The following is a 26,434-nucleotide window of genomic DNA, read 5'->3' as shown; positions in this document are numbered from 1 at the left end:
ATGGACCCCAAGGACCGTAAGAAGATCCAGTTCTCGGTGCCGGCACCCCCCAGCCAGCTGGACCCCCGCGCCGTCGAGATGGTGAGGGCAGACATCGGGGTACGGGGTCACGCCGGGGGTCCCTCGTCGCTCCGAGGTCACCGGCAGCGCTAGCGCTGCCGGTGACCTCGGAGCGACGAGGGACCCCCCGGCCTAACCGGGAGGGATGGCAGGGGACCAGGGGATGGGCGATCCCCAAGGTGCCGGTGTGAGCTGGGTTCCGCAGGAGGGATGGGGACAGATGGGATGGGATGGGGACGGAGTGGGACAGGAGGGATGGGATGGGACCAGGAGAGCAGGACAAGGGGGATCGGGAGGGACAGAGGGGACAGGGCACGGGACGGGGGGGGACAGGATGGGACCCAAGGGATGGGACAAGGGGGATGAGTGGGGACAGGATGGGGGATGGAGGGGACAGAGGGTGGGAGGGATGGGATGGGACGGGGAGAGCAGGACAAGGGGGATTGAAGTGGACAGAGGGGACAGGGCACGGGATGGGAAGGATGGGACTGGATGTGGGGACAGGATGGGACGGGGGAGAGACGGGGACGGGACGAGAGAGCTCCAAGGTCCCTGTGTGAGCCACGGTCCCGCAGAGGGAGAGTTGAGCAGGGGGACAGGGCAGGGACAGGGATGGGACAGGAGGGAAGGGATGGGACGGAGGGGACAGGACATGCTGGGGGACGGTGCAGCCACCCCCAGCCAGTTGTGCCCGGCCCGAGGGGACGTCCGCCGGACCCAGAGCCCCTGCGGAGGGGCCGGGCAGGAGCTGGGGCTCTCGTGGAGCTGGGAGGGACTGAGGATGCCATGGGGACCCCGGGATGGGGCCGTGGCCCCTCTGCGGGGCACTGCGCCTTTCAGTGGCACCGGCTCAGCAGAGACCCCCACCCCGGGGACCCCCGCCCTGGCTGCAGCTGGGTGCCCCCATCCCCTGCTCCCTGATGGCAGCCCCGGGTTGGGTGCCCCCCCCGTGCAGCCCCGCATGCTCCCTGCCCGCACACGCTCACGTGCGTGCGGGGGTCTCGGCCCTGGGGCGCAGGGCAGGGGACAGGGGACTCCGGGTGTCCCCGGCCGGTGACACCCCGCTGTGCCCCAGATCCGCCGGCGGAGGCCCACGCCGGCCATGCTCTTCCAGCTCTCCGAGCACTCCTCCCCAGGTGAGCGGTACCGGCACCGGCCGGGGACGCGATGGGACACGGGGCAGGGATGGATGTGGTGGCAGGGGATATCTGCTCCAGGGGTGGGAGGTGGTGGCAGGGGTAGGACATGGTGTCACTCCTAGGACGGGGTGGCCAGGGATGGGACGTGGTGGCAGGGATGGGATGCAGTGTTGTGCACGGTATGGGATGTCCGGGATAGGACATGGTGGCAGGGAGGGTACATGGTGGCGGGATGGGATGCAGTGTCACCTATGGTATGGGATGCCAGGGACGGGACATGGTGGCAGGGAGGGCATGGGGTGTCACATACAGGATGGGGTGGCAGGGACAGGACATGGTGGTGGGACAGGACATGGTGGCAGGTCCCTGGCAGGCAGGGTAACCCCCCTGGAGCGGGGGTCCGGGGGTGGGCAGGGACCTGCCCAGCCCCGTTGGGTGCCGGCAGCCCCATCCCGCTCACCCCTCTCTCCCCGGCGCTGCCGACCCAGAGGACGAGTCCCTGCCCTACCAGGTGAGTGGGCGCCGGGACCCCCGGGGCAGCCCTGCTCCCCCATCCCGTGGCTCCCCGGGCACCGGGGGGTTATCGGGGCCCAGCCCAGGCACCCGCCGCCCTGTCCCAGCCTGTCCCAGGCGCTTATCGGCTTCCTGCCCGGCACGGGCACACGGCGCCGGCGCTGCGGGGACGGGGACGCAGAGCCAAGCCAGGCTGTGGGGTTTGGCCGTGGTGCAAACTGCCTCGTGACCATCACGGGGACACCACCCCAGGGTCCCCAACGCCAGATCCCCATGGCAGGGTCCCTGTCCCCGGGAGGGGGGGTCCGCCTTGGGTGCCCACTGCGGGACCCCCATCGCAGCATCCTTAACCCGGGGTTCCCATCACGAGACCCCCGTCACAGTACCCAGCTCCCCACGGGGTGCCTGGCTTCCCCGAGGCCACGGTGGCCCCCGGCGCGGGGGAACGCCGGGACCTTGTCCCCAACGCTGCTCCCTCCCGCAGCGCGCCTCAGGCGAGGGCTGCCTGCTTAAACCAAAGAGGACCAACCCGTGTGCCTACACGCCACCCTCGCTCAAAGGTACTGGCTGGCACCGTCTGAATGGGGAAACTGAGGCACGGGGGCTGCGTGGGGTGGGCTGGGGGCACCCGGGTACGCCAGACCCCCACGCCTCTCCTGGTGCCACGTGGCTCCATGGGGAAACCCCAGTGCTCCCAGTGCACCCAGTGCCCGGAGCGGGGTCCTGATGCCGGCACCTCCCCAGCGGTGCAGCGCATCGTGCAGTCCCACCTGGAGAGTGGCCTGGCCGGGGGTGACAGCTCCGACGGGGAGGCCGATGACGGGGAGCATGAACTGGCCCGCGCCTGTGACCCCGACAGCGCCCTCGAGCCTGGTGAGGGGGACGTGGGCTGGGGGACGGGGCTGCCAGAGCCTGGGGGGGGGCATGGGGACATGGGGACGGGGCTGCCAGAGCCTGGGGGGACATGGGGACAGGATTGCTGGAGCCTGGGGGACGTGGGACATGGGGACGGGGATGCTGGAACCCAGGGGATGCGGGGACATGGGGACAGGGCTGCCGGAGCCCAGGGGTCATGGGGACAGGATTGCTGGAGCCTGGGGGATGTGGGGACATGGGGACAAGGCTGCCAGAGCCGTGAGGACATGGGGAGGGGGCTGCCGGAGGCCAGGGGTGCAGAGATGGGTGCTACTGTCCCCTGTAGCCCTTGGGGACAGGGTGGGTGCCCAGGGGGGGACAGACTAGCTGCTGCCAGTGCTGCCTGGACCTGCTGCCCGCTCGCCCTGGGCTGAGCAGGGCCGCGGAGGCCGCCATGTCCCCCCGCCGGGCAGTGTCTCTGTCCCCCGCCGCGGCCGCGCTGACGCCAGCCGGACCCCCGGCCGCTTGGCTGACGTGTTGGTCGCCGGCTCCGGCGGTGCTCCGGTGCCGCGCGTGCCTTCCTCTGCCCCCGGCTCATCGCCGCCCGCCCGAGAAGCCCCAGGGAGCCAGGCCAGAGCCGAGCGGAGCTTCTTCCCCGCCGGCCCCAAGGCACACAAGCGGAAAGGTAACGGGATGGGGACGGCGGGGGGACGGGGATGGCGGGGGGACGTGGCTGCCCACCCACCCGCTGCAGCCCCCTCGCCCGGGGATGCTGGTGGGTGCCGGGGCTCGGGGTCCCGTCCCTCCTGCGCTGCCCGGGCCAGGGTGCGGGCAGCGGGGTCACCTCGGAGCACGGGGGTCCCCGGGGGCCACCGCCCTCGTTGCCCGCAGGCGGGCAGAAGGTGTCCTTCGCCGGCGGCATAGAGGAGCGCGGGGAGGACCTGAAGTCGCTGACGGTGTCGGAGATCCCCGAGGACCCCGAGGGAGCGGAGGGTGACGAGGAGGAGGCAGGACGGGAGCAGGAGGACGGCGGCACCGGGGGTACGCGGGGTGTCATCCGCCCCCCATCCCCGGCAGCTCCGGTGCCGGTGGGCCCCGCGCCTGAGCCGCCGCCTTTCCCTCCCCAGAGCGGCGACACGTCGGCTTCGCGGAGGTGCCCTCGCGCCCCATCGGCACCGAGCGCCATTCGCCCACCTTCCCGCTGGGCACCAGTTAGCCGGCACCGGGCACGGGGCACCGGCCGCCCCGGCTGCCCCCCACGGCCGCAGCAGCTTCGCCAGCGTCCCCCCGCCGCCCCGGCTGCCCCCCTCGCCCGCTGCCTGCCCTGCCTGCGCTTCGTGTGCCGTGCCACGCCGTGCCACGCCGGGCCCCACGCGCGGCCACGGCCGCCCCGCTTCGGTGCCGGGGGTCCCATCCCCGGGGACCCCCGCGGGAGGGCCCGGCGAGGCCTCGCGCCCCCCCGGCTGCCGGGGCAGGAGCCGGGGCCGGGTCCCCCGGGTGCTGGCAGGGCCTGGCCCCCCCCGGCCCCCCATCGAGCAGAGCCCCCCGCCCGCAATAAACGGCTGTACAGAGAGGCTGGAGCCTGCTTGGGGGGCTGCGGCCGCGGGGGGGGCAGCAGGGGCCCTGACCCCCGTGTCTGGGGGGCGACAGCCTGGGGGTGTGGGGCGGGGGGGGGCGGGGCTGGGGGGCGAGAGCAGAGAGCTATGGGGCAGCGCCATGGGGTCAGAGCCAGCTGCCACCAGGGACACCCCCCGCACCGTGGGGAATGGTCTCTCCCTCACCCCGCTGACCCCCCCCGCTGGAGAATGGGCCCTCCCAGCCCCACTGCCCCCCCCCCCCCCCATGGGGAATGGTCTCTCCCTCCCGCCCCGTTGGGCCCGTCCACCCCCCCCCCCCGCCGTGGCCGGCGATGGTCGGCGCCGGCGCAGCCCCGCGTTCCCCTTCCGGGGTCAGAGGTGGCGTCGGCACCGCGCGCGGGGCCGGAAGCGGCTCGCGCCGGGGTCTGCTTCCGGCGGGGACCGGCACCGGGCGGCGGCAGGTACCGCGGGCGGGCGGTGGGGCCCGAGGCCCCGGCGGCGACCCAGCCCCGCTCCCGGGGCGGGCCGTTGCGGGCGGTGGGCCCGGCGGGCCCCCGTTGCTCGGCCCAGGCGAGGTGCGGGGCCCCGGAGGGGACAGGGCGGGCGGGGGCCTCGGTGCCGTCCCCGGGAGTGCGGCCGCAGGGGATGACTGTCTCTGGGCCGCCCCCCGGTTCAGTCTTGGGGGGTGTGGCAGTTACCGGGGCCCCGGGTTCAGTCCTGGGAGTCCCGTTACCGGCTCCCCGGAGGCTTTGGGCCCGGGGAGCACCGGGCGTCCCGTGGTGCGGGGTCCCCCGTGGGCACCTTCCCCAGGGAAGGCCTGGGTGGGCCCCGGGTGGGCGGGGATCCCCGTCGTGCCCTCTGCCCCCCGGGTTCACCGGCAGGGACCGGGGCACCGGCTCTCCCCGGGAGCCCTTTGTGTGGCTGCGGCCTCGCTCCGAACGCCGCCCGGCGCTGGGCCCCGAGGCCGGGGGCAGGAGCAGCGGCTGATCCCGGTCGCATCCTCCCGAAGCCGCTTCTGCGCTGACCCCCACGGGCACCCCCGCCGTTAAAGCCGCTCCGTGCCCGGGCACCGGGGGGTGGGCGGGGGCCTGCGGGCCGCGGCGGCAGCTCTGTGCGGAGGGTGAGCGTCCATTCGGAGCTCACGGCAGCGGAGGTACGGGCGGCCGAAAGCTTTGCCCTCGTCTAATCGCAGGCATGAAACCGCTGCTCTCCAGGCAGGGACCTCGGGAACGCGGGTGCAGGAGACCTTGTGGCCCCTCCGGGGAGGAGGAATCCGCTCCTGCCTGAGGACGGGACCGTGGAGGGGCTCGTCGGGGGGCAGAGGGGCTGTCGGGGGTCCCGGCGCTGCTCTCCTCTCAGTCCCTTGGCAGCGCTGACCCGAACGGCTCCGTCTGGAGCATCCTGCCGTGATCCCCGGTGCTCGTCAAGCTGTGTTCGTTGCATCCCTTGACGGCTCGGGGGGCTGCCACGCTGCTCGGGTTTGGAGGCACGTGCTAGTGGTTGGCTTGCGCCGTTATCCCCCCTGCTGCGGGCCCGGGGTCTCCACAAAGTCTGCACTAAGCTTTATCCCCCTCCCGCGAGGGTCCGATCACCCGGCGCGCTCAAGCACGGAGCTGAGAGGCGAGGAAGGACGACTCTCAGTGGAGCACGGCGGTGTGTGGCTGGTGGCCATCGCTGCTCTCCACCAGCCCGCGGAGCCCCTTCTCTCGCTGTGGGAAAGGCAGCGTGAAGCCTCTCTCTGCTCCACGGCGCCTCACGAAACCCGGCGGCGGCTGTGCGGGACCGGGCAAGACGCAGCTGAGGTTTCGGGCACAGCGGAGGGAGACTTCTGCTGCCTTCTCAAATGGGGGGGACCCCCGGGGTGGGCAGGAGGGGGGCTGGACCCCAGGTCTCAGCTGGTGCCAGCTGGGGGGTTCAGGCAACCAAGTTGCCACCAAAGCCGCCTGAAAATTGACATGGTGGTGCGAAGCGCTAAAGAGGAGGGTGTGCGGGGCAGGGGTGTGGGTTGGGGGGCTGTGGCTCCACGTTGGGTGTCGAGAGGGGGTCAGCTGGGGGGAGGCAGCACCCGGCCTGGCTGTGGGGAGCCGTGGGCCAGCCGTGGGGACGCCTTTGCCTGCGGAGAGAAGGACCTGGCCCTGGGGCTGGCTCAGCCCTTGGTGGGCAGACGCTCAGCTGAGCCGGCACACAGGGCCAGGGGGAAATGCCGGACGCTGCGGGGTTCCACAGCGCTTCCAGAAGTGCTTGCAGGCCACTCCTCTGACGCTTCACACAGGAGCAAGAGAGCGGCTCGGAGAAGTGACAGCCGAGCGCTGCCTGCTCCCCGGGACACGGCGAGCCTGTGGCTGAGCCACTCTCGCCCTCGGCACACCGGGTGCCGAGGGGCTCCCACGCCAGGAGCCCGCTTCCTCCGGCTCCCTAGGGCACGGCTCACAGGTGGAGGGACTGGGGCAAAGGGATTGCAAGGAAAAACAGCCGGTGGCTCTGGGGAAACGTGCTTCTCGCGCAGCCCTCCGAGTCTCCCTGTTTCTGCCTGTGGTGCCGGGGAGAGGATGGGCTCCCCGGGGGTCTCTGTGCCTGCAGCTTGCGCATGTTCGGACACTGAACTCGGGCAGCGGCTGCTCCCGGCCTTTTGCAGAAGTGGCTGTTCATGGACAGACCGAAGCCTCAGCCCCGATCCCCCTCGTCACTCTGCTTTACCGTGGCTGTTGCCTATGAGTCTGCCGCCTCTGCTCGCTGTCACTCGTGCCATCGGTGCTGCCAGGAGGTAGAAGTAACGTTCCCAGCAGGGTGACCTTTCCGAGTGTAGGCACGGGCTCGAGGTAGCCCCGGAAGGTGCTTTAGGGACAGCTCGCTGCGGAGCTCCGTGCCGTGCCCTTGCTGCGGGATCATGGCAGCATCTGGGGGTGCTCGAAAACCAAACAGTCCCAGCCACAAATGTGACGGGGCCTGTCCAGTAGTTTGCTGAAGAAGTTGGATCACTTCATGGTTATTTTGGAGTGAGGTTTAGCATCTAATTTACTTTAATATTGACCTTTTTGTTTTAAAGGCATCTCTTGCTGCTAGGAAACTCGGACACATGTTAGTGTCTGGTAAAACACCCGCAGTTGGTGTCTCTAAAAGGCCCCGTCCCTCTCGCTCTTCAGGCGTTTTCTCTCCTGGTGCAGCGTTTGGTGCAAAGGCTGTAACTCTCAGAAGAGGTGACATGAGAATTAGCTGTTGAAGTCGTCATGTGAGCTGCGAAGACACATTAATAGGAAGTCGGGGGCGCGGGAGGAAAGGAGAAGCGATGTCACAAGATGGAAAGGCTTCTTACTGTAAGACATGTCATTAACATGCAAACGTGTGCTAATGAGAAGCTTGTGATTTGAATTTAAAAGCTGAGAGTGGAAAGGGGTGACACTGGGGAGGGGGTGACGCTGGAGCTTTGCAGGGGCTGTTGTGGCCTTTCCCAGGGACGGGACGTGCCTCGGCACGGGTCCTGGGTCCGTTTCGGTGCCCGGCGTCCCGTTGGCGCTGGGCTGGGATGCCGGCGTTTTGCCGCGTGGACCTCTGTGGCAGTACTCGCTGGGTATTGGCGCTTGGTGTTGTCTCAGGATTTCACCGCCGCAAACCACGTTTGCTTCCCACTGGGATTCGCGGGCGCACTGCCGAGGGTGGCGTCACCTCTTGTCCCTGCAGCACCTCTCGCCTCCTGCTTCATCCTCAAAACAGGAGTTCTCACCAGCAAAAAGAAACCAAATCTTTCCTCAGAGCCTCGAAAACCCCTTTTTTTTTTTAACCAGAAGCCCTGAGGGGTCCCTGGTGCAGGTGCCCCTTCGGACTGTGTTACTGTCACCCGGGGTGTCCCTCTGCGGGCAGCGTGTGCCTCTCGCGCTTCCCCGGCCTGTCACATCGGCTGTCGGAGCTGCGCCGCTCAAGAGCCCCCGAAAGCGGCTCGTGGCTCGGCAGCCGGTGCGGCGCAGGCTGCGGAGGATGTCTGAATGCATAATACAACACCGGGGCGCTCAATAATTTATCTGTCACCCAGAAAAAGGCACATTTATACACGCTCGGATCCAGCCCCTGCTCTTTCTGCTCTGAGCTTTCTCTTGCCTGAGGGAGCAGTCCCAGTCGGAGGCCTTCATCTGGGCTTAAAATATTTCTGCTCTGTCCCACGGTGCTCTGAAGGTAAAGCCCTTGTCGCCGGTTCTTCCCCAGAAGTTGGTTATTGCTGGTTGGTTTGGGATGGGCGTGCTTCTGAAGCAGTGTTAAACCTCACCGGGAAGGCTGGGTTTTGGTGACCGGTGGGTTTAGGCTGGCTGAGCTGCATGACTGCTGCGCTCTGCCGTGTCCCCGCGCTCTGCCGTGTCCCCGGCACCGCAGAGTGGCCCCAGCACTGCCTTGGCGTCGGGGGAGCGGGGCTGGTGAGTCTGCCGGGTGATTTTAAAGCGCTGTGAAAGTTGCGGGGGGCTGCCTAAGTGCAAAGTGGTGTTTGAGGGAAGGAGGCAGTGACACCCTGCCGTAGAGGAGGAGGCAGCCCGTGCATGAGGTGATGTATTATTTAGCGCTCACAGATGTCTTTAACTTTTCTCAGTTTGAGATGGGCCCCTCGCTCAGAGCAGCGAAGGCCCATGGTCGTTGCGGCTGATCCGAAGTGACAAGTCTTCCAGCTCCTTCCGAAGTGCCTCCGAGAGAGACTAACGGGGAGTTGACAGGAGTCCAACTTTGTTCCCTTTCCAGTCCCAGCACTCCCTGGGGGCTGGGACGCAGAGGCCGCTGGTGCAGGGACCCAAAATTGCCCAAAATCAGGCTGTGCTCAGCTCTTGGAGTTGCTCCAGCGTCTGTTGGGCTCGGCAGCACCCCTGGCTTCACCTGCCCTGTGGATTGCCCCTTCCCACAGGTCTGGGCACAGTTTTGGGGCTTTTTTTTCCTCGGACATTGTGTGGCTGCAGCCTCCTGGTTGTTCCAAGTGTGATCTGCTGTAGACAAACAAACCTCACCCGGTTCCTGGAGGATGCAGAACTGGGGCAGTAGCTAATGCAGCAAAGAATCTGGTTTTTTGGAGGCAAAATGTCCTTGAGCAGGAGTATTTTGCATAGGAGTTCGTAGCTGTGCCTTTGCCGTGGGTGACTCGGAGGTGGCAGAGCCGGGGACTGACAGATCCCTGGCCTGACCTGTTTTGGCATCCTCTTTCCTTGTTTGTCTCCAGCGTGTGCTTAGTTGCACGGTCCATTAACATAGTGGCCTCCTTGTGCAGTGCTGACGGAGAGGAAAAATTTTAATACAATGGTTGGCACGGGCTGCGTGAAAACAGCCTTCAGACTTCAACACCGGGGTTGTGTGCCCAGCACTGCCAGCCGCCGGGCCGGGACTGGGAGCAGCGCTTTCCCCTGCTGCCTTCCTGCTGCTCCGCTTGGCTGGAGTGGGGCGTGAAACCCAGCGTCCTGCTCCTGAAGCCAGCAGGCTCCTCCCTTGGCTGTGCGGGATGGGATCCGATTGGGATCCGACGGGATGACTGGCTCCCGAGGCTTTGCGGTTTGCCTTGTGCAAAATGTCAAGCCCCTGGGAGTGTTGCATCCGTCCCTGCAGAGGAGGCTGCTGGAGCTCGGGGTGGCTCCGGGATCCCAGGGACTGCTCCCTTTCGGATTGTGGGCCTCTGCGGAAACACCCTGAGGCCCCTTTTCCTGCTGCTGCGGCATCTCCGCGGGGTTTGCCATCTGCTGCTCTGGCTGCTGGCTGTAGCCGCCAGCTTGGCTCACCGTGCTGCGAGCCCGTTCTGGGTGGCTGCCTCTGGGTCCCAGTGACACGTGCTGGTGGCTCTGCGGACCCCCTGTGCCTCTGAGCCTTTCGCAGCTGATTCCTCCTTCCCTGCAGTGAGCAAGAGGGAAGGAGGGTCCCCGCCTGCGCTGGTGAACGTGGCGTGCCAGGGTGAGATGGGGCAGCCCTGGGGCGAGCTCTGGATGTCTTCGCCTCAGAGAGGGAAGCTCTTTGGCAACCCAAAAAGCCGGTATTAGCCTTTTCCCTCAGGAACTGTATAAACCAGACAGGATCTGATTTGGTAATAGGAATATTTGCCTTTAGAGGGGGAGAGGAGAAGGGGTATCTGGAGACCTGAGGCCTGAGGGTCCCCATCGTGTCTCCCCACAGGTGATGCACTGACTTGGCAGATGTTGCCCCGACTGACGTAGGACCCAAGTCGCTTGGGCCAAGGATGAGCAAGCCGACAGACCTGCAGCACGACCTGGAACGAAGCCTCCCAGCCATAGCGTCCATCAGCACCTCGTTGTCCCAGAGCCAGGGCTTCTCCCCGTATTGCTACTTCTCTCCGGAGAAGAGGAAAGCCATCTCAGATGTGAGGAGGACCTTCTGCCTCTTCGTCACCTTCGACCTGCTCTTCATCTCTTTGTTGTGGATAATTGAATTGAATGTAAGTTGGGGGAAGCAAATCTGTGGAGTCTTTGCCCTTTTAAGTTGTGCTTTTTAAATTCAGTTCCCCCCGCATTAATTGCTCCGTTTCAGAAATCTTGGGCCAAGTCTTTGTTTGTTCTTCCCAGCACCCTGTTGATTTGCGCTGGCTGAGAAACCTCTGCGCAGTTAGTGTAACGTCCAGCTCGTTTCCTGCAACTGGGCTCTGTTGTGGCTGTCCAGGGTCGTTAACACCATCGCGTGTAGCGCTGTATGTTGTAGTGTAACGAGATCTGGGGCCCGTGGAATTGCCAGGTTGAGCAGTTGGCCAAATTTCTCTCCTGCTCCCCTTGCCTTAAGTGAAGCTGCTCGCTGTGTTTGCCAAGCAGCTGCCAGCTTTGCTGCAGAGTCTTGTTCTCAGAGCATCGGAGGAGCGAGGTAGGATGTACAGACTCTCCTCTCGCCTGCCCAGCTGTTGGGCAGAGACAAAAAGGGCTTTGAGCTTTGGCCCCAACATACTGCAACTAATCTCAGCTTCTGAAAGCCGGAGATGGTGCTCCACCGCATGGGAGGCTGGCGAAGGGGACTGTGGGGGTTTCGGTCCTCTCCGCAGCGCTGTCATACCTGTGCAGGCTGCTGCGTTTGCTCAGTGTGTCAACTGTTGCAATGACCAGGGAAATCCAGTTTATTTACCTCAGTCCCATCAGGTCGGAGTTACTCCCCGGGCTGTATTTTATTTTATTTTTCCTGAACTGGTCCCGACTGGTTTCAGCCGTGCCGGCAACGGGTTTCAGGTACTACATGTCCTCCTGTGGAACAACCTGAGCAGAGAGGCAAGATGAACAGATAGACCTCAGCGCTTCTGCGTGCAGCCCTGCCGGTGTCTGGCCTTTATTTATCAGCACTGGATCCTGCGCTCACTTAGCAGCTCTTATCTCTGCCCTGTTTATCTCCTGTGGTGACTGCACTTAACAGATTGTCTCGGCCAGCAGCTCCCTTGCCCTGCCCAGGCAGTGTCGAGAGCCTGAAGAGACCCCTGCCCCCAATTAGGAAAAAGCATCTCTTGGCCAGCATTCCAGCGATGCCGATGGTGTCCTGCACGCCCGGCTTGGACCCTGGCCTCCTGCTCTTGTCCCTGTTCTCTGGGCTCTCTGGAGAGGTGCTGTCTACAAATCAAAATATCCAGCCCCGGGGAGATAATTTGCCAGCGCGGTCACCAGGGTGATTCGGAGCGTAGGTCTTGCAGGTAGCCATTAATGAGTGACTAACTGCTGATATTTGGGCCCTGAGCTGAGATGCTGCATATTTAAAGCTATTAGGACAGCTTATTTGCCTAGTTATGAAGAGCAGCGATTTTATATCATGACTAATGCTTTTTTTATCAAACGGTTTCCTTCACTGCAAGATAAGCTGAGCAAATTGGCCCTCGTTAAATGTCTGTTGCCTGCGAACTGTAATTCTGCGAGCTCGCTTCTCTGAGAGACAGAGAGATGCCTCAGACAGTTCCCCTTCCTTGTTCACCGCAGTGGCCTGTATTTAAACTGAAAACACCTCCCAGAAATCATAACCCAAAGCCTTCCCTGGGTCTCGTTCCTCCTGCAGCATCTCATAGTGGAGTCCCGGTGTGGGGAAGAGGCTTTCAGTGGCAGTGCAGCAAAGCTGGCTGGCACGAGTCCTGTAGCTGCTGATCAGATAAAGCAATAGTGCAGAACTGCTTTGCTCCCCTCTCCCTGAATATTAAGCACCAGCCCTGACCTAGAGGGACCACTTCCCGATGGCTGCCTCTTCTGTCCTTGGACTGTCTGACAAGAGGGTGCCAGGACACCAGGCTGCCAAGAACTGGCCTGAGATCCACCAACTTGTTTCTCACAGATCATCAAACAGCTGTCAGCCTAGACCAGTTTCCAGGCCAGCTGGGCTGCGTTCAAACCAATAGCCTAAAGGTGAAGCATTTGTTCCAGTTACCTGAGCCATCCACTTCCTCATAAACAGCGATTCAGGCTCCCGAGAACAGGATTTATGGTGTCAAAAGTACCAGCGCTGTCGGGCCCCAGATTGTCTCGGCGTGAGGCAAGAGAGCGCTTCTGTGAGCTTTTTCCACGCTCACGTACAATATCCCAGAAAGCGGTTTTGCCTCTTTTAGATTTCCTTGCAGTCTGTCTGTGTATGTCCTCCTCTCCTCCCTCTTCCCCTTTGCCAGTGCGTTTGAACCTGCCGGCTGACTTCCTCCGTCAGATTTCCTGGAGGGCAGCTCAGCACTGCTGTGAGCCGTGGGAAGCCAGCTGGCCTGGAAGAAAGGAGAGGGGACCCCTCGGTGCTTTGCACAACGAGGATGATCGCAGCTTAAATTCCACCAGGTTGCTGAGTGACCCCTGAGAGCCCTCGCGGGGGAGATGTTTTGATTGTCCAGCTGTGGGAGATGCTTTGTTCAGTGCGTTCCTGAAGGTGCTAGAGAAGCAGTTTCCTGTGTTTTTTCATTTTTTTCCGCGTCTCCTCCCGTACAGTTGAAGTCTGTCACGTGAAGCCACGTGTGGAAGCGGTGGGCATGAGTGGGAGGTGTTTAGGCTGTGGGACCCCCCCACGACCGTGGGCTTTAGGGCTGTGAGGGTTGTGATCTGGTGGTGCTGGATGTGCTGAGCTGAAGGAGCGGCTTTTTGGTATCAGAAAGCCCCCACGCAGAAGTATTTAATGTACCCGTGTGCTGCTCCAGCTCTGGCTACCCGACTCGCGCTTCTCGGTGTGAAACCGAGGGTGAAATGGGCTGTTGTATCCTCCCGTGGTCCTGCGTTGGCAGATGAGCCCGCGTCATGCGTGCGGCAGGCATTTGTATGCCTGATGCATAACCTGACCTGGCGCTAACCTCCGGTCACCGCTTGGCCGGGTTCTTTCTACCATTAGTTTCTTATCAGTGCACTCAATAGCTTTCTGGTTTCCTGTCTCCCCTTCAGACCAAGGATGGCATTCAGAAGAACTTGGAGAATGAAATCATCGAGTACAATTTTAAGACCTCTTTCTTTGATATATTTGTGAGTATCCCAGACTGCTGCAGGTGAGGAAGCAGCTTTGGAGCTAGATGTGGGGCGGCTGAAGGCTGGGCAGGGAGGGTCCGTGTGCTGGGGGGGCTGGGGTCTCCCCGCAGCCTTGCCCCTCGCCTGGCTCAGCGAAATTGGGCAGGCCGCAGCCCATCCCGTTGCAGCCTTGACCCCATCTGTCGAGGTGGCGAGGTCCTTGGGATCTGGCCTGTGTCTGTGTCCTCCCAGCACCTGGCAGAGGGACAAGGGCAGTGACTAGTGTCGATGGCTTTTTGTTTTTAAAGGTCTTGGCTTTCTTTCGGTTTTTTGTGTTGCTGCTGGCCTATGCAATCGTAAAGCTGCGCCACTGGTGGGTCATAGCGGTAAGAAGGCAATTCTTGCTTTCCTGTTTTTAGTTTTTCTCTCTCTGCCTGGAGTTTGCAGGGATCTGAGATACGTAAATTTATTTTTCAGGTCACTACATTGGTATCCAGTGCCTTCCTGATTCTGAAGGTCATCTTCTCCGAGGTTGGTTTCCTTGGGCTCACAGGGGATTGCTTTGTGATTACTTGATGCTGCTGTTTTCCCGTTTGTGTAAACTCCCTGTGGTTTCTGCTTGCTTCCACGCAGCTTCTCACCAAAGGGGCTTTTGGCTATTTACTTCCTATCGTCTCGTTTGTCATTGCTTGGCTAGAGACTTGGTTCCTGGATTTTAAAGTCCTAACTCAGGAAGCAGAAGAGGAACGATGTGAGTATTTTGCTCCTCTCTGGTCGGAGTTGGCAGATGAGACTACCAGGCCTGGGGTTTCTGCTGCTTTGGCAGCACCTTGACAGATATGACATTTATGGAGAAGTGATCTCCAGGCTGGCTGTGACGTTAAGTGCCTGACTCAATTCTGTTATGGTATATAAGTCCCTTCAGGGGAAGAAAATACCAGATTATAAAAAGCATTTTCTAATTGAGTGGAGAAAAACATGCCAGATTCCCCAATGTCTGGATCCTGAAGCCAGACGTGTTGGAAACAAAGCTCACCTCCGCATCGGAGAAAATGTTTTGAAACAGTGGGACAAATGCCAGGCGGACTGTTGGACTCTCCGTCTCTGCATATCTGTCTTTGGATCTGGGCTGGAGACCTTTCAGAGGGGATTGCTTCAGTCACAGACACGTTACAGGGGCGTGGCGTGAGTTATGGTGTGTGAAATTTTACAGCCTCTGGTTTCTGAGGTCAGACTAAATGCAGACTGAGTCTGACCTAATGCTTTACAAATTACCCTGCAGTGCCGGGCACATGTAACTTCCAGGCGTCCTTCTAGGGAGCGGGTGCTCAGCCTGGACTGGTGCGGCTGCCCATTCTTAAAGCAGCCAAAGGAGTTTGTCGCTCTCCCAGGCTTAACTGACGAAAGAGGACTGGGAAATGGCACGTAAACGAAGGAGTATTTGTCAAGCGGGGCTCTATCACAAATGCACTGCCTGACTGGAAAACACCAGAGGATGTTTGGGTCTTGCAAGGAGGCTTTAAGATGAAAAATGATCAAGTGTTTAATGCCTCTATTGGATTAGGCTCAGGTTCCAAATTGCTTCCAGGGGAAGCTCTTATTTAATTAGATGCTTAATCGCCTTTGGATTTGACAGGCAAAAGAGCCCATTGATCTCCATGCAGATAAAATGTCTCAAACAAAAGATGAGGCAATAGGAGCTGAAAAGCTTGTGGGCTGGCTGGTGTCAGTGCGAAAAGACCAGCTGTGTCTGGAAGAAAGTGGCTGGGAGGTGGTTGAGTAGGGGTGGATGTGGTGAGGGCTCCAGGACCCCCTTGGTGTTGAAACGTTGGACTCCGCGTGTGTAAAACCTCGTGCTTTGGTTTGCAGGGTACCTGGCAGCCCAGGCTGCAGCCTCTCGCGGCCCCCTGCTCTACCCTGGAGCCCTTTCCGAGGGGCAGTTCTACTCCCCGCCAGAGTCCTTCGCAGGTAAGACGTGCTTTCCTCCCCTTCTGCTGTCACCTCGCCGGCAGCTGGGCCGCCTCATTTCCCGAGCTTGTTCCCCTCAGGGCATTCCTCTTGGGTCTCCTCACCTCTATAATTGCCTCCTCCCCAAGCTCTGTCTCGTTATCCTGGCCCTTGGCAGCAGTGGGTGGCAGGGCCTCCAAGAACTGACACTGCAAAACGGGCTCCCGTCTCCTCGCACTGCGCCTGTGCCTGGGCAGGGAGGCACGGCCATGCTCTCTCTGTGCCATCTGCAGAGCGGAGTCGGGCTCAGCCCCACACGCCTGGCTTCAGCTCTGTGGGAAACTGGAGCCTTTTGTGGTCTTGGGATTAAATGCTCTTAGCTGTGGCTAAAGTACTTGAAAAATGCTGCCCTCAGGATGAGGGCAGGGGGGTGAGTTGCCACAAGCGGGTGAGGATAAGATCTGGCAGCACGCCACTGCCCTGTGACACCGCCTCGTGCCGGCTCCGGAGACCTCCCCTGCTTGGGAGCGAGGAAACGTCAGCCGGAGCAGTTGTCTCTGTGTAGTTGACACCCGGTTTGTGCTCAGCCTTCCGGAGAGCAGAGCAGTGCCTGCCAGCCGGCTGCGGAGCGCAGGCGTTCGGGGAGGCAGGGCCTGGGCTGTGTTGGGGTCGGCCCCACTGACAGCCCTTCCCATCAGATAGGGTGCAGGGATTGGGCACTGCCTGTCCCCCATGAGAAGGTCAGAGGGAGATTGTACAAGTGGGGTCTCATCAACTGTGTGTTAATTGTCTGCTTCTTCCCTAGGGTCGGACGAGTCGGATGAGGAAGGTGCAGGGAGGAAGGCATTGACAGCTCAGGTAAACAGAGGCAGCGTGGCCTGAGGCCGGCTATCCCTGCCTGTCGGCTTCAGGCTGATCCAGGGCTGTGGATTCTCGGACAATCCTGCGGCCCCATCAGGATGCTGTGCCTGCAGAGCACCAACAGCACTGGAGGCTGCTGTCCCTCATTTCACAGCCTTCTGTTCTGGGGACATTCGGCCGAGGAGCTCTGCCTGCCCCTCGGCACCAGGCTGTTCCCCATGTGCCCCAGGACCGGTGGCATCGTGGCCACCGTGGGAGGGGGTCCTCTGGGCAACACCCGACATTAACCCACTTCCCCGGGGCTGCGCGCTCTCCCCTGCAGCATCCCGCAGGGATGTGATTCTGGCTCTGCCCTGCCTGTCCCTCTCTCCCCTTCCCTCTTCGGTCCCCGGTTACACGGTCACATACCGAGAAGGGCATTGTCTCAAGCATCCCCGCTGAACTGTGGCTCGCGGGGCGGTCCTCTGCCTCCCCGAATCCTGGCTGGGCACAGGCTGCTTTCTGCTCTTTTCCAAGTGGGTCTGCTGCTGTTCAGCCCCTGTTCTGGCACCTCCACAGAAGGAAGCTCCGGGCATCTCATAGCCCTTTGCCTGCTGGAAACCCTTACGTTAAGGCAGGAGACTCGCTGGTAGACACAGCTGGTGTATGGATACAAGCCAGGGCGGGGAGCGTGACTTTGAGCTCCAAAATGAGGCCTCTGTGACCCAAATTAAGAGATTTCTGTGGTGTGGTGATGGGAGATATCCCCTTTCCCTCTGCCAGCCCTGGGAGGGGGGTAGCAAGCCTTGCACACACACTTCAGGCTTTTTGCAAACCCAACTGATGAAATGCTCCCTTCTCTCCTAGGAGAAGGAGTACGTCCAACAAGGCAAAGACGCGATGGAGGTTGTGGACCAAATCCTCGCCCAGGAGGAGAACTGGAAGTTCGAGAAAAACAATGCAAGTGTCCCTCCGCCCCACCTGCCGGGCAGCGCTGCCGGCAGAAAGCACGGATGGCTTAGCAAAAAACGGGAGGACAAATGAGGCTTTTGAAACCTCCTTACGACATGAAAAATTAACAAGCGTTACAATTACCTGATTGAATTAGGAATCTATTCCAGTTCAGTTAAATGTAAAATCCCCTCTTATTTAATTAGACGTTTAATTGCCTTCCTGTTTGACAGGAGAGAGCCCATCACTCCTCCCTCTAGACGGCAGGCAGGCAGGGTCGGACAGCTCACCTTTGGTAGGCGTTGGGATGCGGAGCCGTGGCTGCAGGCCTGGGGAGGAGTGGAGGCAAGCTGGCCCTGCGGCGGTCCTGGAGGCCCCAGTGCTGCAGCTTCTGCCCTTGCTCCGCAGCAAGGTGCCTTTGAGCGTGCCGGGGAGACCAAGCCAAGCGGGGGTCTGGCTTTTCTGGCCAGCTTTGGCCCACGTGGGAGCAGGCACAGACTGCTCCTCCCACCCCCAAAGCCGTTTGCATCCCCCCTTCCCCAGGACAGGGACCTCCTTCCCCAGGACAGGGACCTTGTGAGTGCTGGAGTGTAAATCGGGGCCATCTCTCTGCATTACATCTTTCCACTGTAGCTTTGCCAAAGGGGTCTGCAAGTCACACCTCTTGCTTCAGGCAGCACGGAGGCACACAAAGCAAAGCGGGCCCTGCCCTGCCTCTTTCCTCACTGCACTGGTTCATTCTGTGAGCTACAGTAGAGTTTTCTGGGGCACCTAGAGCTCCTTTCTCTCTCTGAAGGGTGGAGAGAAAGGGGCAGTGTCTCTGTTCCCTAAAACCATCCTTGCTTTCTGCCTGTGGGCTTGTAACACGATTGGGGTGAGAGTCCTGCAAACTGCAGTCTCATCTGGTGTTTAAAATTCCCCTGTCAAGTGATCCATTGTCTGATGCCAAACTAGCTGGGCAGATTGTTTTCTTTATCCGAAGGGGGATGGATTTAAATAGACTAATCAGAGTTTAACACAGGGCTAATGATGAAAGGTTATCATCTGTCCATCCCTAACCCCTCCAGGGAGTCTCTTCTCAGATGTAGGTAACAACAGCAGTGTTGGCAAACTAACCCCTTTCTCTTACCCTGGTGTTGGTAGCTTGCTACAAAGAGAATTTGACCTTGACGTGGAGTTTGCAGGCTGGCATGGGGTGGATTCTTTTTCTGTCTCATCACTGCTGCAGCTCTGGATATTGTTTTGTTTATGGAAATTTGTGCATGTGCGTCTGAAATGTGCTCAGTGCAGCTCCTATGCTGGGGTCACTGCCTGGTGTGGGGGGACGGGGGACAGTTGAGGGCTGGGGAGGGTCCTTCAGAACGACGGGCGAGGTGGGCCGGCTCCTGCGGCCGCAGCGTTTGCAGACTTTACCCCAGATAGAAGCGATTTATTTTGCTAACATAAATGTAACTTTCTTATTTCTTGCCCAGGATTTTGGTGATGTTGTTTACACTTTTGAAATACCTTTCCATGGCAAGACCTTTATTTTAAAGGTAAGAACCTTCCTGGATCACTTTCTTACTCCGTGTGGTACAGGCGAAGAGCAACTGCTCTGCTCAGAGCCGCGGCTCAGCTTTCACGCTCTCTCCTGGCCCTGGCAGGACAGGTCAGACTGCAAAGCGCACTCTCTTAGCTTGAGACAGATGAACTGCACTGCACGCTCTAGGGAATCTCTCCAGGAAAGCCCCTTGGCTGGCAGACAAACTCCCCAGCAAATATGCTGGGCCCCAGTCTCTGCTGGTAGAAGTGGGAGCAGGTGACTGCAAGACTTGCTTCCAACCCCAGCATCTAGGACTAATCTGACCGAGGAGGCTAATTGCAACTAATTGCCAGCAAGACCAGGGCTGAGCGTGCGTCTGCTGCTGCCTGGCATTGGGAAGAGCTGCTCGGAAGTGCCTTGCTCTGTGCCCTCTCGCTGGAGTGGCTTGGCTGTAAACCACGCTTTAATGAAGCATTGGTGCTGCGGTGGCTTTTCTTTGTTCCAGTGCATATGTTGCCTCGCTGGCAGGAGCTGCCAATGGAGCAGCTCTGTATTCGCGAGGAAAAGCTGGATGGTCCCACTTTACTGCATTAACCATTTGCCTCCAAAGATCCCCTGTCCCACGGGAACGTGGAGAAATGAATGTTGTCTGTGCTGGAGCTCAGAATAGCTTCTCAGCAACTTCCCGAAGCAATCGTGCACGCAGCAGAACTGCTGATAAAGTGGGGTGAGGGTGGGAGAGGAGCCAGCCTGAGTCAGCCCCAAGGTCCGTCTGTCTCGCCGTGTTACAGACGGGCAGACAGACACTTGCCCTCTCTTACACCAGCATTTCAGCGGCTGCTGAAACCTGAGGTCTGGCCTGTCCTCTCTGACTCCATGTGTGCCTTCCAGGCCCCTGGGAACAAGAGCACCGTGGCAGAGGGGTGAGAGCCTTGGCTTTGTGTGCGCTAAAGCCAGGCCAGGCTCCCCTCCTGTGTTATCCCAGTTGTTCTTTGTGATCTGCCCTGTGTTCCTTAAAAATAATCTTAGCAAAGTGGAGCGAGGGACTGGCTAACTGCTCTGGCTCTGTCCTCAGGCTTTCCTGCAGTGCTCTGCTGAAACAGTTTACCAGGAGGTTATTCTCCAGCCTGAGAAGATGATCCTGTGGAACAGAACAGTGGCAGCTTGCCAGGTAAGCGTGCCGGACAAAGATGGCTTAATCACAGGAGCTCCTTGGAGCGGAGAGTTGGAGCTTCCCAGTCCAACACCGGCTGTCGGCGGTGCCCAGGCCCTACTGGAGCTTAGCTGGATCCGAGTCACTGAGGCGTTAAATCTCCGCCGCTCATCCGTACGATCCGAATGCTCTGCGGTAGCCAGCTGCATGCATGTGCCCATCCAAAAGCCCATGAGGTGGGCAGGGAGACGGGCCAGCGGCTGAGCCAAGCCTGCTTTTGCTTGGTAGGGTTTGGGCGTTTTGTGCCGTTGGTGTGGCGGGGATCCGGAGGCAGCGCCTGTGCCCCCCCGGGAGAGGCAGAGGGACCAGTCCCAGGGCAGGAGACAAACCTGTGCACACACTGCCAAAGAGTTTGTCCCCTCCCAGCCTCAGATCAGCTGCTAAAGACACTCTGGTTGCTTTGAATCCTGGTGCTGTTTCAGGGGAGGGTCCGTATCGCCCAGCTGTTGGCACGTGCAGACCTGCAGGCACAGTCTGAGGAAATATCTCCTCTTTCTTTTTTTTTTTTACCCCCTGTCCCAGATCTTGCAGCGGGTTGAAGACAACACGATCGTTTCATATGATGTGGCAGCTGGGGCCGCAGGCGGTGTCGTTTCCCCAAGGTCAGTTTATTCCACTGTCTGTTTTGTACTGAGCCCCTAAACACCCTCCTAAAATACAGAGAGAAGCATCTGACTGTAGCGAGAGCGCTCTGCCCCGGCTCTGCCGCTCTTCGCTGGCTGGGAGCTCTCAGGGTCAACGAGGCAGGGCTGGCTGGCTGTGTGGGTAACGCTCCCAAAGGCAAGGAGCCCCTGAATTCTCCTCCAGACTTTTCTGGCAGGAGTCTCGGAGCTCAAAATCTGTCTCAGTCAGTCGGTCTCCCTGATAACAGTCCTGCGCTGTGCTTTGTCCGTATGTTGACATACCTCTGCCACAGCCTTTCCCAGCAGTCCGGAGAGCGGGATCTGCTCCGTCAAAGTCCCATGCGTGTTTTAAAGCAGTCAGCACCCTTTCTTTGCTTAGGGATTTCGTGAACGTGCGCCGGATCGAGAGAAGAAGAGACAGGTACATTTCCTCAGGGATGTCGACCACGCACAGCCTCAAGCCTCCGCTCTCCAAGTATGTCAGGTAAGAGGCAGGTTCTATTTTTTTTAGCTGGTATCTGACACACGCACTTTGCTTAAGCTTAGGGCAAAGAGCCACTTAAATGAAAACCCTGCTGTCTTTCTGGCAGCATTTGCAGGAAGCTAATCTGTTTGTGGAACTAAACCTTGCTTCCCTTGTTCTTCTTCCTTTGTTAAAGAAACTCTCTGTGCTGTTCTGTGTTGCTCGGGCGTTTCCCAGCTCTCTGCTCAGGGGAGTGGAGGTGCCGACCAGTAACAGCACAAACCCCAACCCAGTCCGCATCCTGTTTATGTAACAGTTAATTCCCAAACAGGGCCAGCTGCCATTTCTGAGGGGCAGTAAACAGCTGACTGTGGCTCGCTTTGAGCCTCTCAGATGCCTTTTGCTTCTCGTAAGCCAGGCACTTACTGACTTTAAAAGCTGCGGACGCTGAGAGGTGGTCCCGTGGGTGAAACAAGCTGCGTCAGGATGGACTGGCTCCCAGAGTGTCGGCAGGTCTTTGGCCTCTCCCCTTCCGAAGGGACAGCTTCGCCCGGCTGGTGATGGATCTCGGCGGGCTTAGTCTCATCAAACAAGGACTCCTTGTTACTGTCTGCTCCGGTGCCTGGGGCCCAGCTGTGCCACTTCGCGCACTGACTTTGTTTTTCCTAATAATCTGGTTAAAGTAATTGACATTTTAACTCAGACCCGTTATAGCTGCCTCAGTCTATTTAAGAGCTGGGGACTTCAGGGCCTAGAAAAATCCTTTTACAAATGTATGCAGCAAAAATAGTGTGTTCCTGAACAGGGAAGGGAAATCTGTATTTGGACGCCGTGTGTGAGCATAGCTCTCGTCTCTGAGATGGATCAGATGGTGCGAAGAAGGATCTGGGGGCTGTAGCGACAAAGCTCCCTGCACCAAGCCTGTCCTGACTGCGCTGGGTTTCCCTGGCCGCTCAACTTTCCTGGGACCTGCTTGTTTGCACCCATTTATTTCCCCAGGCTTCTGCCTCGGAAACCTCCCCGTGGTGAAGAGCCGGTGTCGGCTGGGCTGGCACGGTCCGGAGGCAGAGGCTGCTTCTCAGCCCGCAGCCCTGCGGCAGCCCTGGCACCACCGCTGCCAAGGCACCTGTGGGAAACCTGCCTTGCCGTGCTTGCTCGTGTGCCTGCAGCCAAAGCAGATACCTTCCCGGGCACTCTGCGCATCTGCTCTTACCCCCCTGGGCTCTAGTCCTCGCTGCCAGGCGGAGGGGGTGGCTGCTGCCGCAGGAGCTAGCGCAGGATCGGTGCGGTGCACCCCAGAGCATCAGAGAACGGTTTTTCAGCTGGCCCCAGCTCTGACTGTGTGCTCTTGGTTCCCCGCAGGGGTGAAAACGGACCCGGAGGATTCATCGTACTGAAATGTCCCAGCAACCCCAGGGTCTGCACATTCATCTGGATTCTCAACACGGACCTGAAGGTAAAACCAGTTCCTCGCCGATGCGTAAGCGCTGCGGCTGTAGCCCGTCCCCAGCAGAGCTCACCGGCAGGCTCCGGCATCCCCTGCGTAGCGCGGGCTGCGTGCTGAGTGCCCGGTCTCTGCTCCCAGCGGCTGCAGTGCTGCTGGCTGCTTCTGAAAGCGGCTCGTTACCAAAGGCTGCCCTGAAGGGACTCGAGTTTTGCTGGTAGAGGTTTAACGCCACCTGAAAATCACCCTCTTTCCCCCTGAAGTTGCCCCAGTGTGAGGTGGGGGCGTTCTTCCTTACCTGGCAGAGATGTTGCTTTGGGGTTTCGCATCTCTGTGTGCAGGACTGGGGGAGAGGAGGTTTTGTTGTTTTTTTTTTTTTTTATCCTCTTTGGGGACCGAAATAGTTGGGCATGTGAAGTGTTGTCTGGCTGCTTGCTGCTCCCAAGAACCCGCTGCAGGGGGGATTCACTCGCCCCTGCGTGCCCTGCTCCCAGACACCCCGGTACAAACACGGCCACCCCTGGAGTGCACGGGGCTGTGTCTGCACCCGGGGAAGGGCACTTCGGCCGTATGAGATGACCCAGATCCGGAGCTATTTGTGGAGCTGCGTGCCGAGTCCTTGCTGGTGGCCCAGACAAAAGGCAGTGCACGAAGGGAGCTGGGGTCGGGCGGATGGGGGGAGCGGAGCTGGCCCGTTTTCTTCCTCCGCTGAAGGTTGACGTGGTAACGGCGCTGCAGCAGCGAGCACAAAGGCTCCATTCATCAGCGCTCTGCTGCAAAGCTGCGCGGCCCCCTCCCCTCCCACGTCCCTCCCTCCCCACAAAGTAGATCAGCTCCTGCCAGCCTTGTGAAACGCTCTCGAAAGGATTTGCAGAAGCGCTTTCCTGGGCAGCGAAAGCAGGGGCAGAGCAGAGCGCGGCCTCGTGCCCCTTTGCACTGGAGATGTGTTTTCCTTCATGGATCTGGCTCCGATGCCTCTTCCGCCCCGCCGTAATGAGTGGGTTTGGAGGGATAATGAACCCACTTGGTTGTGTAAGATGGGGCTTAGAAAGGAAAGATGTTCCTTGTGCTTCCCGGGCCGGAGAGCACTCGCCCACTGCCTGCCTCCGCTGCTGGAAGAAATGCCGTAGCGGCCGAGCTATTAATAACCCGCCTGTCAACTGCTTCCACCATCTTCCTGAAGGGCTCTGCTAGTGCCCAGACCCCTCTTCTGTGCTGCCTTGCTATTTCCTTTGGCCCTGAAGAAGTATTTATAGCACATGGCTCATCCCTTCCTGCGACGAAGGGTGAGAATTACACACGTGTGTGTGTGTTTGTGTCTGTGACGGAGCTTCATTCCGGAGCTTGTTTCAGGGAGGTGTCTGAAATGGCCCCTGGACCAGCGGTCTCGCAATCTCCTGCCCCCGTGTCGCAGAGAAAACCTGCTCCAGGGAAAAGTCTCTGCCTCCTGCCCTGCTGAAACACCCCAATCCAAGGGGGGGGGTCCTCCTGTGCCTACCTGACCCCCCAGGATAGCTGGCTGGCCATCCCTGCCTGAGCTGCCTGCACTTGGGACCCCTTCTCTGCCCTGGGACCCTGCGTAAGCCCCCGGCGCTGCTCCCAGCCCTGCCTCAGCTCCCTTCCCCCGCAGAGGCAAGGATTAATTATTTTTTTTAATGCATTTCACATAATAGAGCACAGGCCGAGGCGGTTGGGGTTGAGTCGTGCAGGGCTTTTTTAGAGAAATCAAAACGCGTTTCAGTTCCTCCCCCGGAGCAAGCTCCTTGAAAGCGGCAGCTCCCCGCTGCGGTGCTTGTGCATCCCTCAGCCCGGGCTGGCACGACCGGGTCGGGATGGGGCCAGCCCCGAGCCCCGAACCCAGCCATGCCTCCGTGCTGCCTGACTCACGGCTCCGTGCTCATCTGCTTTCCCCGCAGGGTCGCCTGCCCCGTTACCTGATCCACCAGAGCCTGGCTGCCACCATGTTCGAGTTCGCCTTCCACCTCCGCCAGCGGGTCAGCGAGCTTTCCGGCAAGCCGTGAGCAGTGGGGACCTGCCGTCGACAGACATTCCTCTACCCTCTCTCCTCTGCGGCCAGTGGACAGCCGGGAGAGGACCCTGTGGCCCCCAGGGCCTCGCTGTGACCCCCCAGGGAGGATGCCCCCTACTAACAGTGCTCAGATGAGGCCGGGGGGTGCTCTGCTCCTTCTCCCACCACCGTTCCCCCTAACTGGGGCCCTGAAACCACTGACTGTTGCGTGCCAAACCCCTGCCCTGCCCTCCTCTGGGTCCAGCCTCCCCCCCTCCCCTCACGCAGGGGTTGGGGGCTCATCTGTGACCCCCAAACTCCTGTACTTGTGCCCCAGTTTGATGAGGAAGAGGGGACAGAGGAGAAGGACAGGTTGGGGTGAGGACGCAGGTCTGTCCCCTCTCGCTGTCTGTCCAGGTGAGGCTCTGCCCCTCCGCACAGGGGGGCAAAGGGCCCCCTTGTCCCCCACTCACGACCATTGTCTGCTCCCTGCAGGAGGGGAGGGGGGGGGCCATGCAGGGGACCCCTCCCGGGCTGTTCCCTGGTGCTTTGGGCTGCCCAAGCCTCCCCTTGGGGCTCGGCTGAGCTCGTCCCCCCCCGCCCGCAGCTCCAGGCGGAGGCAGAGTGTGATTTGCCTTAAGCGGAGACTTTTATCCTTTTGGGGGAGTGTGGGGCGGGGGGGATGCGGGGGAGACTGCAGCTTCTTTCTACCTGTGAGCGCCGGTGCCGTGTTCTGCGCTATAAATGGAAACAGCGCGAAGCCGCCCGCACGCGGGGGCACACGCCGGCAGCGCTGTGGGGAGAGGGGAGCGCCCACGCTGGTCCCCCCCCGGGCTCTCTGCCCCCCTCCCCGTCCTGGGGCTCCGGCCCTCTGTGCCCGCGAGGGGTGATGCCGACACAGCACATGTCAGAATAAAAAGCCGTGCACTGTTTGCAGTCCGTTGTCTTCCACGTGCCCTTTGTAAACGGGGCGAGTAAAAGCGAGGAGGAACGCTGGCCCGTCTGGGGCGTGAGTGTCCGCAGGGCTGGGGCCAGCCCGAAGCCCCCCCAGGCTCAAAGGACGGGTCCTCCAGGCTCCTTCAGCCACTGGCTGTGGCTGTCACTGTCCCCCAGTCCATGGTGGCACCAGCAGCTCCTGGGCATCGGCGTGGAGCATCTGCACTGGTCACCCCGGGCAAAGATTTCCCCGAATGTGCCCCGGCCGTTTCCCCTGGCGTGGGACCACCGCGGCTGTGGGGCGATGGCCTGGAAGGGGCTGGAGACCCACGACTGCCCAGGCAGCAGCCGCGGCCACGTGAGCCCTGGCCGCTGGCACCCGGTGAGCGCCCGTCTGTTCGCAGCCCCCATCTGTTGGCCCTACAAATAGCCCGGCCCGGGGGGGGGCCCCGCGGCCAGCACCCCCCTGCCTGCTTGCCCGGCACAGCCTGTCCCTGCGTCCCTGGGGGGACACGCTGGGATGGGACCCCAATGGCAGCGGCAGGGCCACCGCAGGCCAGGTGGCACAGGGTAGTGCCGCCACCGCATTGGCAGCGGGCACCCGCAAAGCCGTTAACACCTCCGGGGTCCATCGTGTTCGCTGGTCCTGGGGGCCGGTGCCAGCGCGGCGGCGGGCAGGGAAAGGCCAGACGTGCCCTGGGCTGGGGCCAGGGGGTCCTGCCTGTGCCGTCACGTTGCCCCACATCCCCACGGGGGACGCAGCCCGGGGTGCCACCACGGGGTGCCAAGTCACCAGCGGGCACACAGGGCTGAGCGTGGCTGGACGCACACGGGGTGACACACGTGTCCCCAGTGGCCCCCCCCTCTGCTTGCCCCGAGGGGGCCCTTGGCACCCGTCCGTCCCCACGGTGCCAGCAACACGTCCCAAAATAGCCTCGGCAGGGCCATATA

At 60.8% G+C, this 26,434-nt stretch overlaps 2 protein-coding genes across 2 annotated transcripts; both read left to right on the top strand.

Moving 5' to 3' along the window:
* Positions 1–3,783, top strand: PPP1R1B (protein phosphatase 1 regulatory inhibitor subunit 1B). The gene is made up of 8 exons (XM_059830452.1): positions 1–81; positions 1,136–1,196; positions 1,688–1,710; positions 2,197–2,272; positions 2,457–2,585; positions 3,184–3,252; positions 3,459–3,608; positions 3,695–3,783. The coding sequence occupies exons 1-8, from the start codon at positions 1–3 to the stop codon at positions 3,781–3,783; spliced, it is 678 nt and encodes a 225-aa protein (XP_059686435.1).
* Positions 3,784–4,572: 789 nt separating this feature from the next.
* On the top strand, positions 4,573–25,313 carry STARD3 (StAR related lipid transfer domain containing 3). Its single transcript, XM_059830442.1, has 15 exons — positions 4,573–4,605; positions 10,271–10,550; positions 13,477–13,554; positions 13,845–13,922; positions 14,014–14,067; positions 14,170–14,287; positions 15,406–15,504; positions 16,289–16,341; positions 17,191–17,283; positions 18,747–18,809; positions 19,872–19,967; positions 20,532–20,611; positions 21,012–21,116; positions 22,458–22,551; positions 24,456–25,313. Exons 2-15 carry the CDS (start codon positions 10,335–10,337, stop codon positions 24,558–24,560), a joined length of 1,332 nt encoding a protein of 443 aa, XP_059686425.1. The 5' UTR covers positions 4,573–4,605; positions 10,271–10,334; the 3' UTR covers positions 24,561–25,313.
* Positions 25,314–26,434: the final 1,121 nt, after the last annotated feature.

Source organism: Gavia stellata, chromosome 28 (assembly GCF_030936135.1).
Source record: "Gavia stellata isolate bGavSte3 chromosome 28, bGavSte3.hap2, whole genome shotgun sequence".
NCBI classification, from domain to species: domain Eukaryota; kingdom Metazoa; phylum Chordata; class Aves; order Gaviiformes; family Gaviidae; genus Gavia; species Gavia stellata.
Note: the sequence above shows the minus strand (reverse complement) of the source record. Positions and strands in the feature narration are given on the sequence as shown.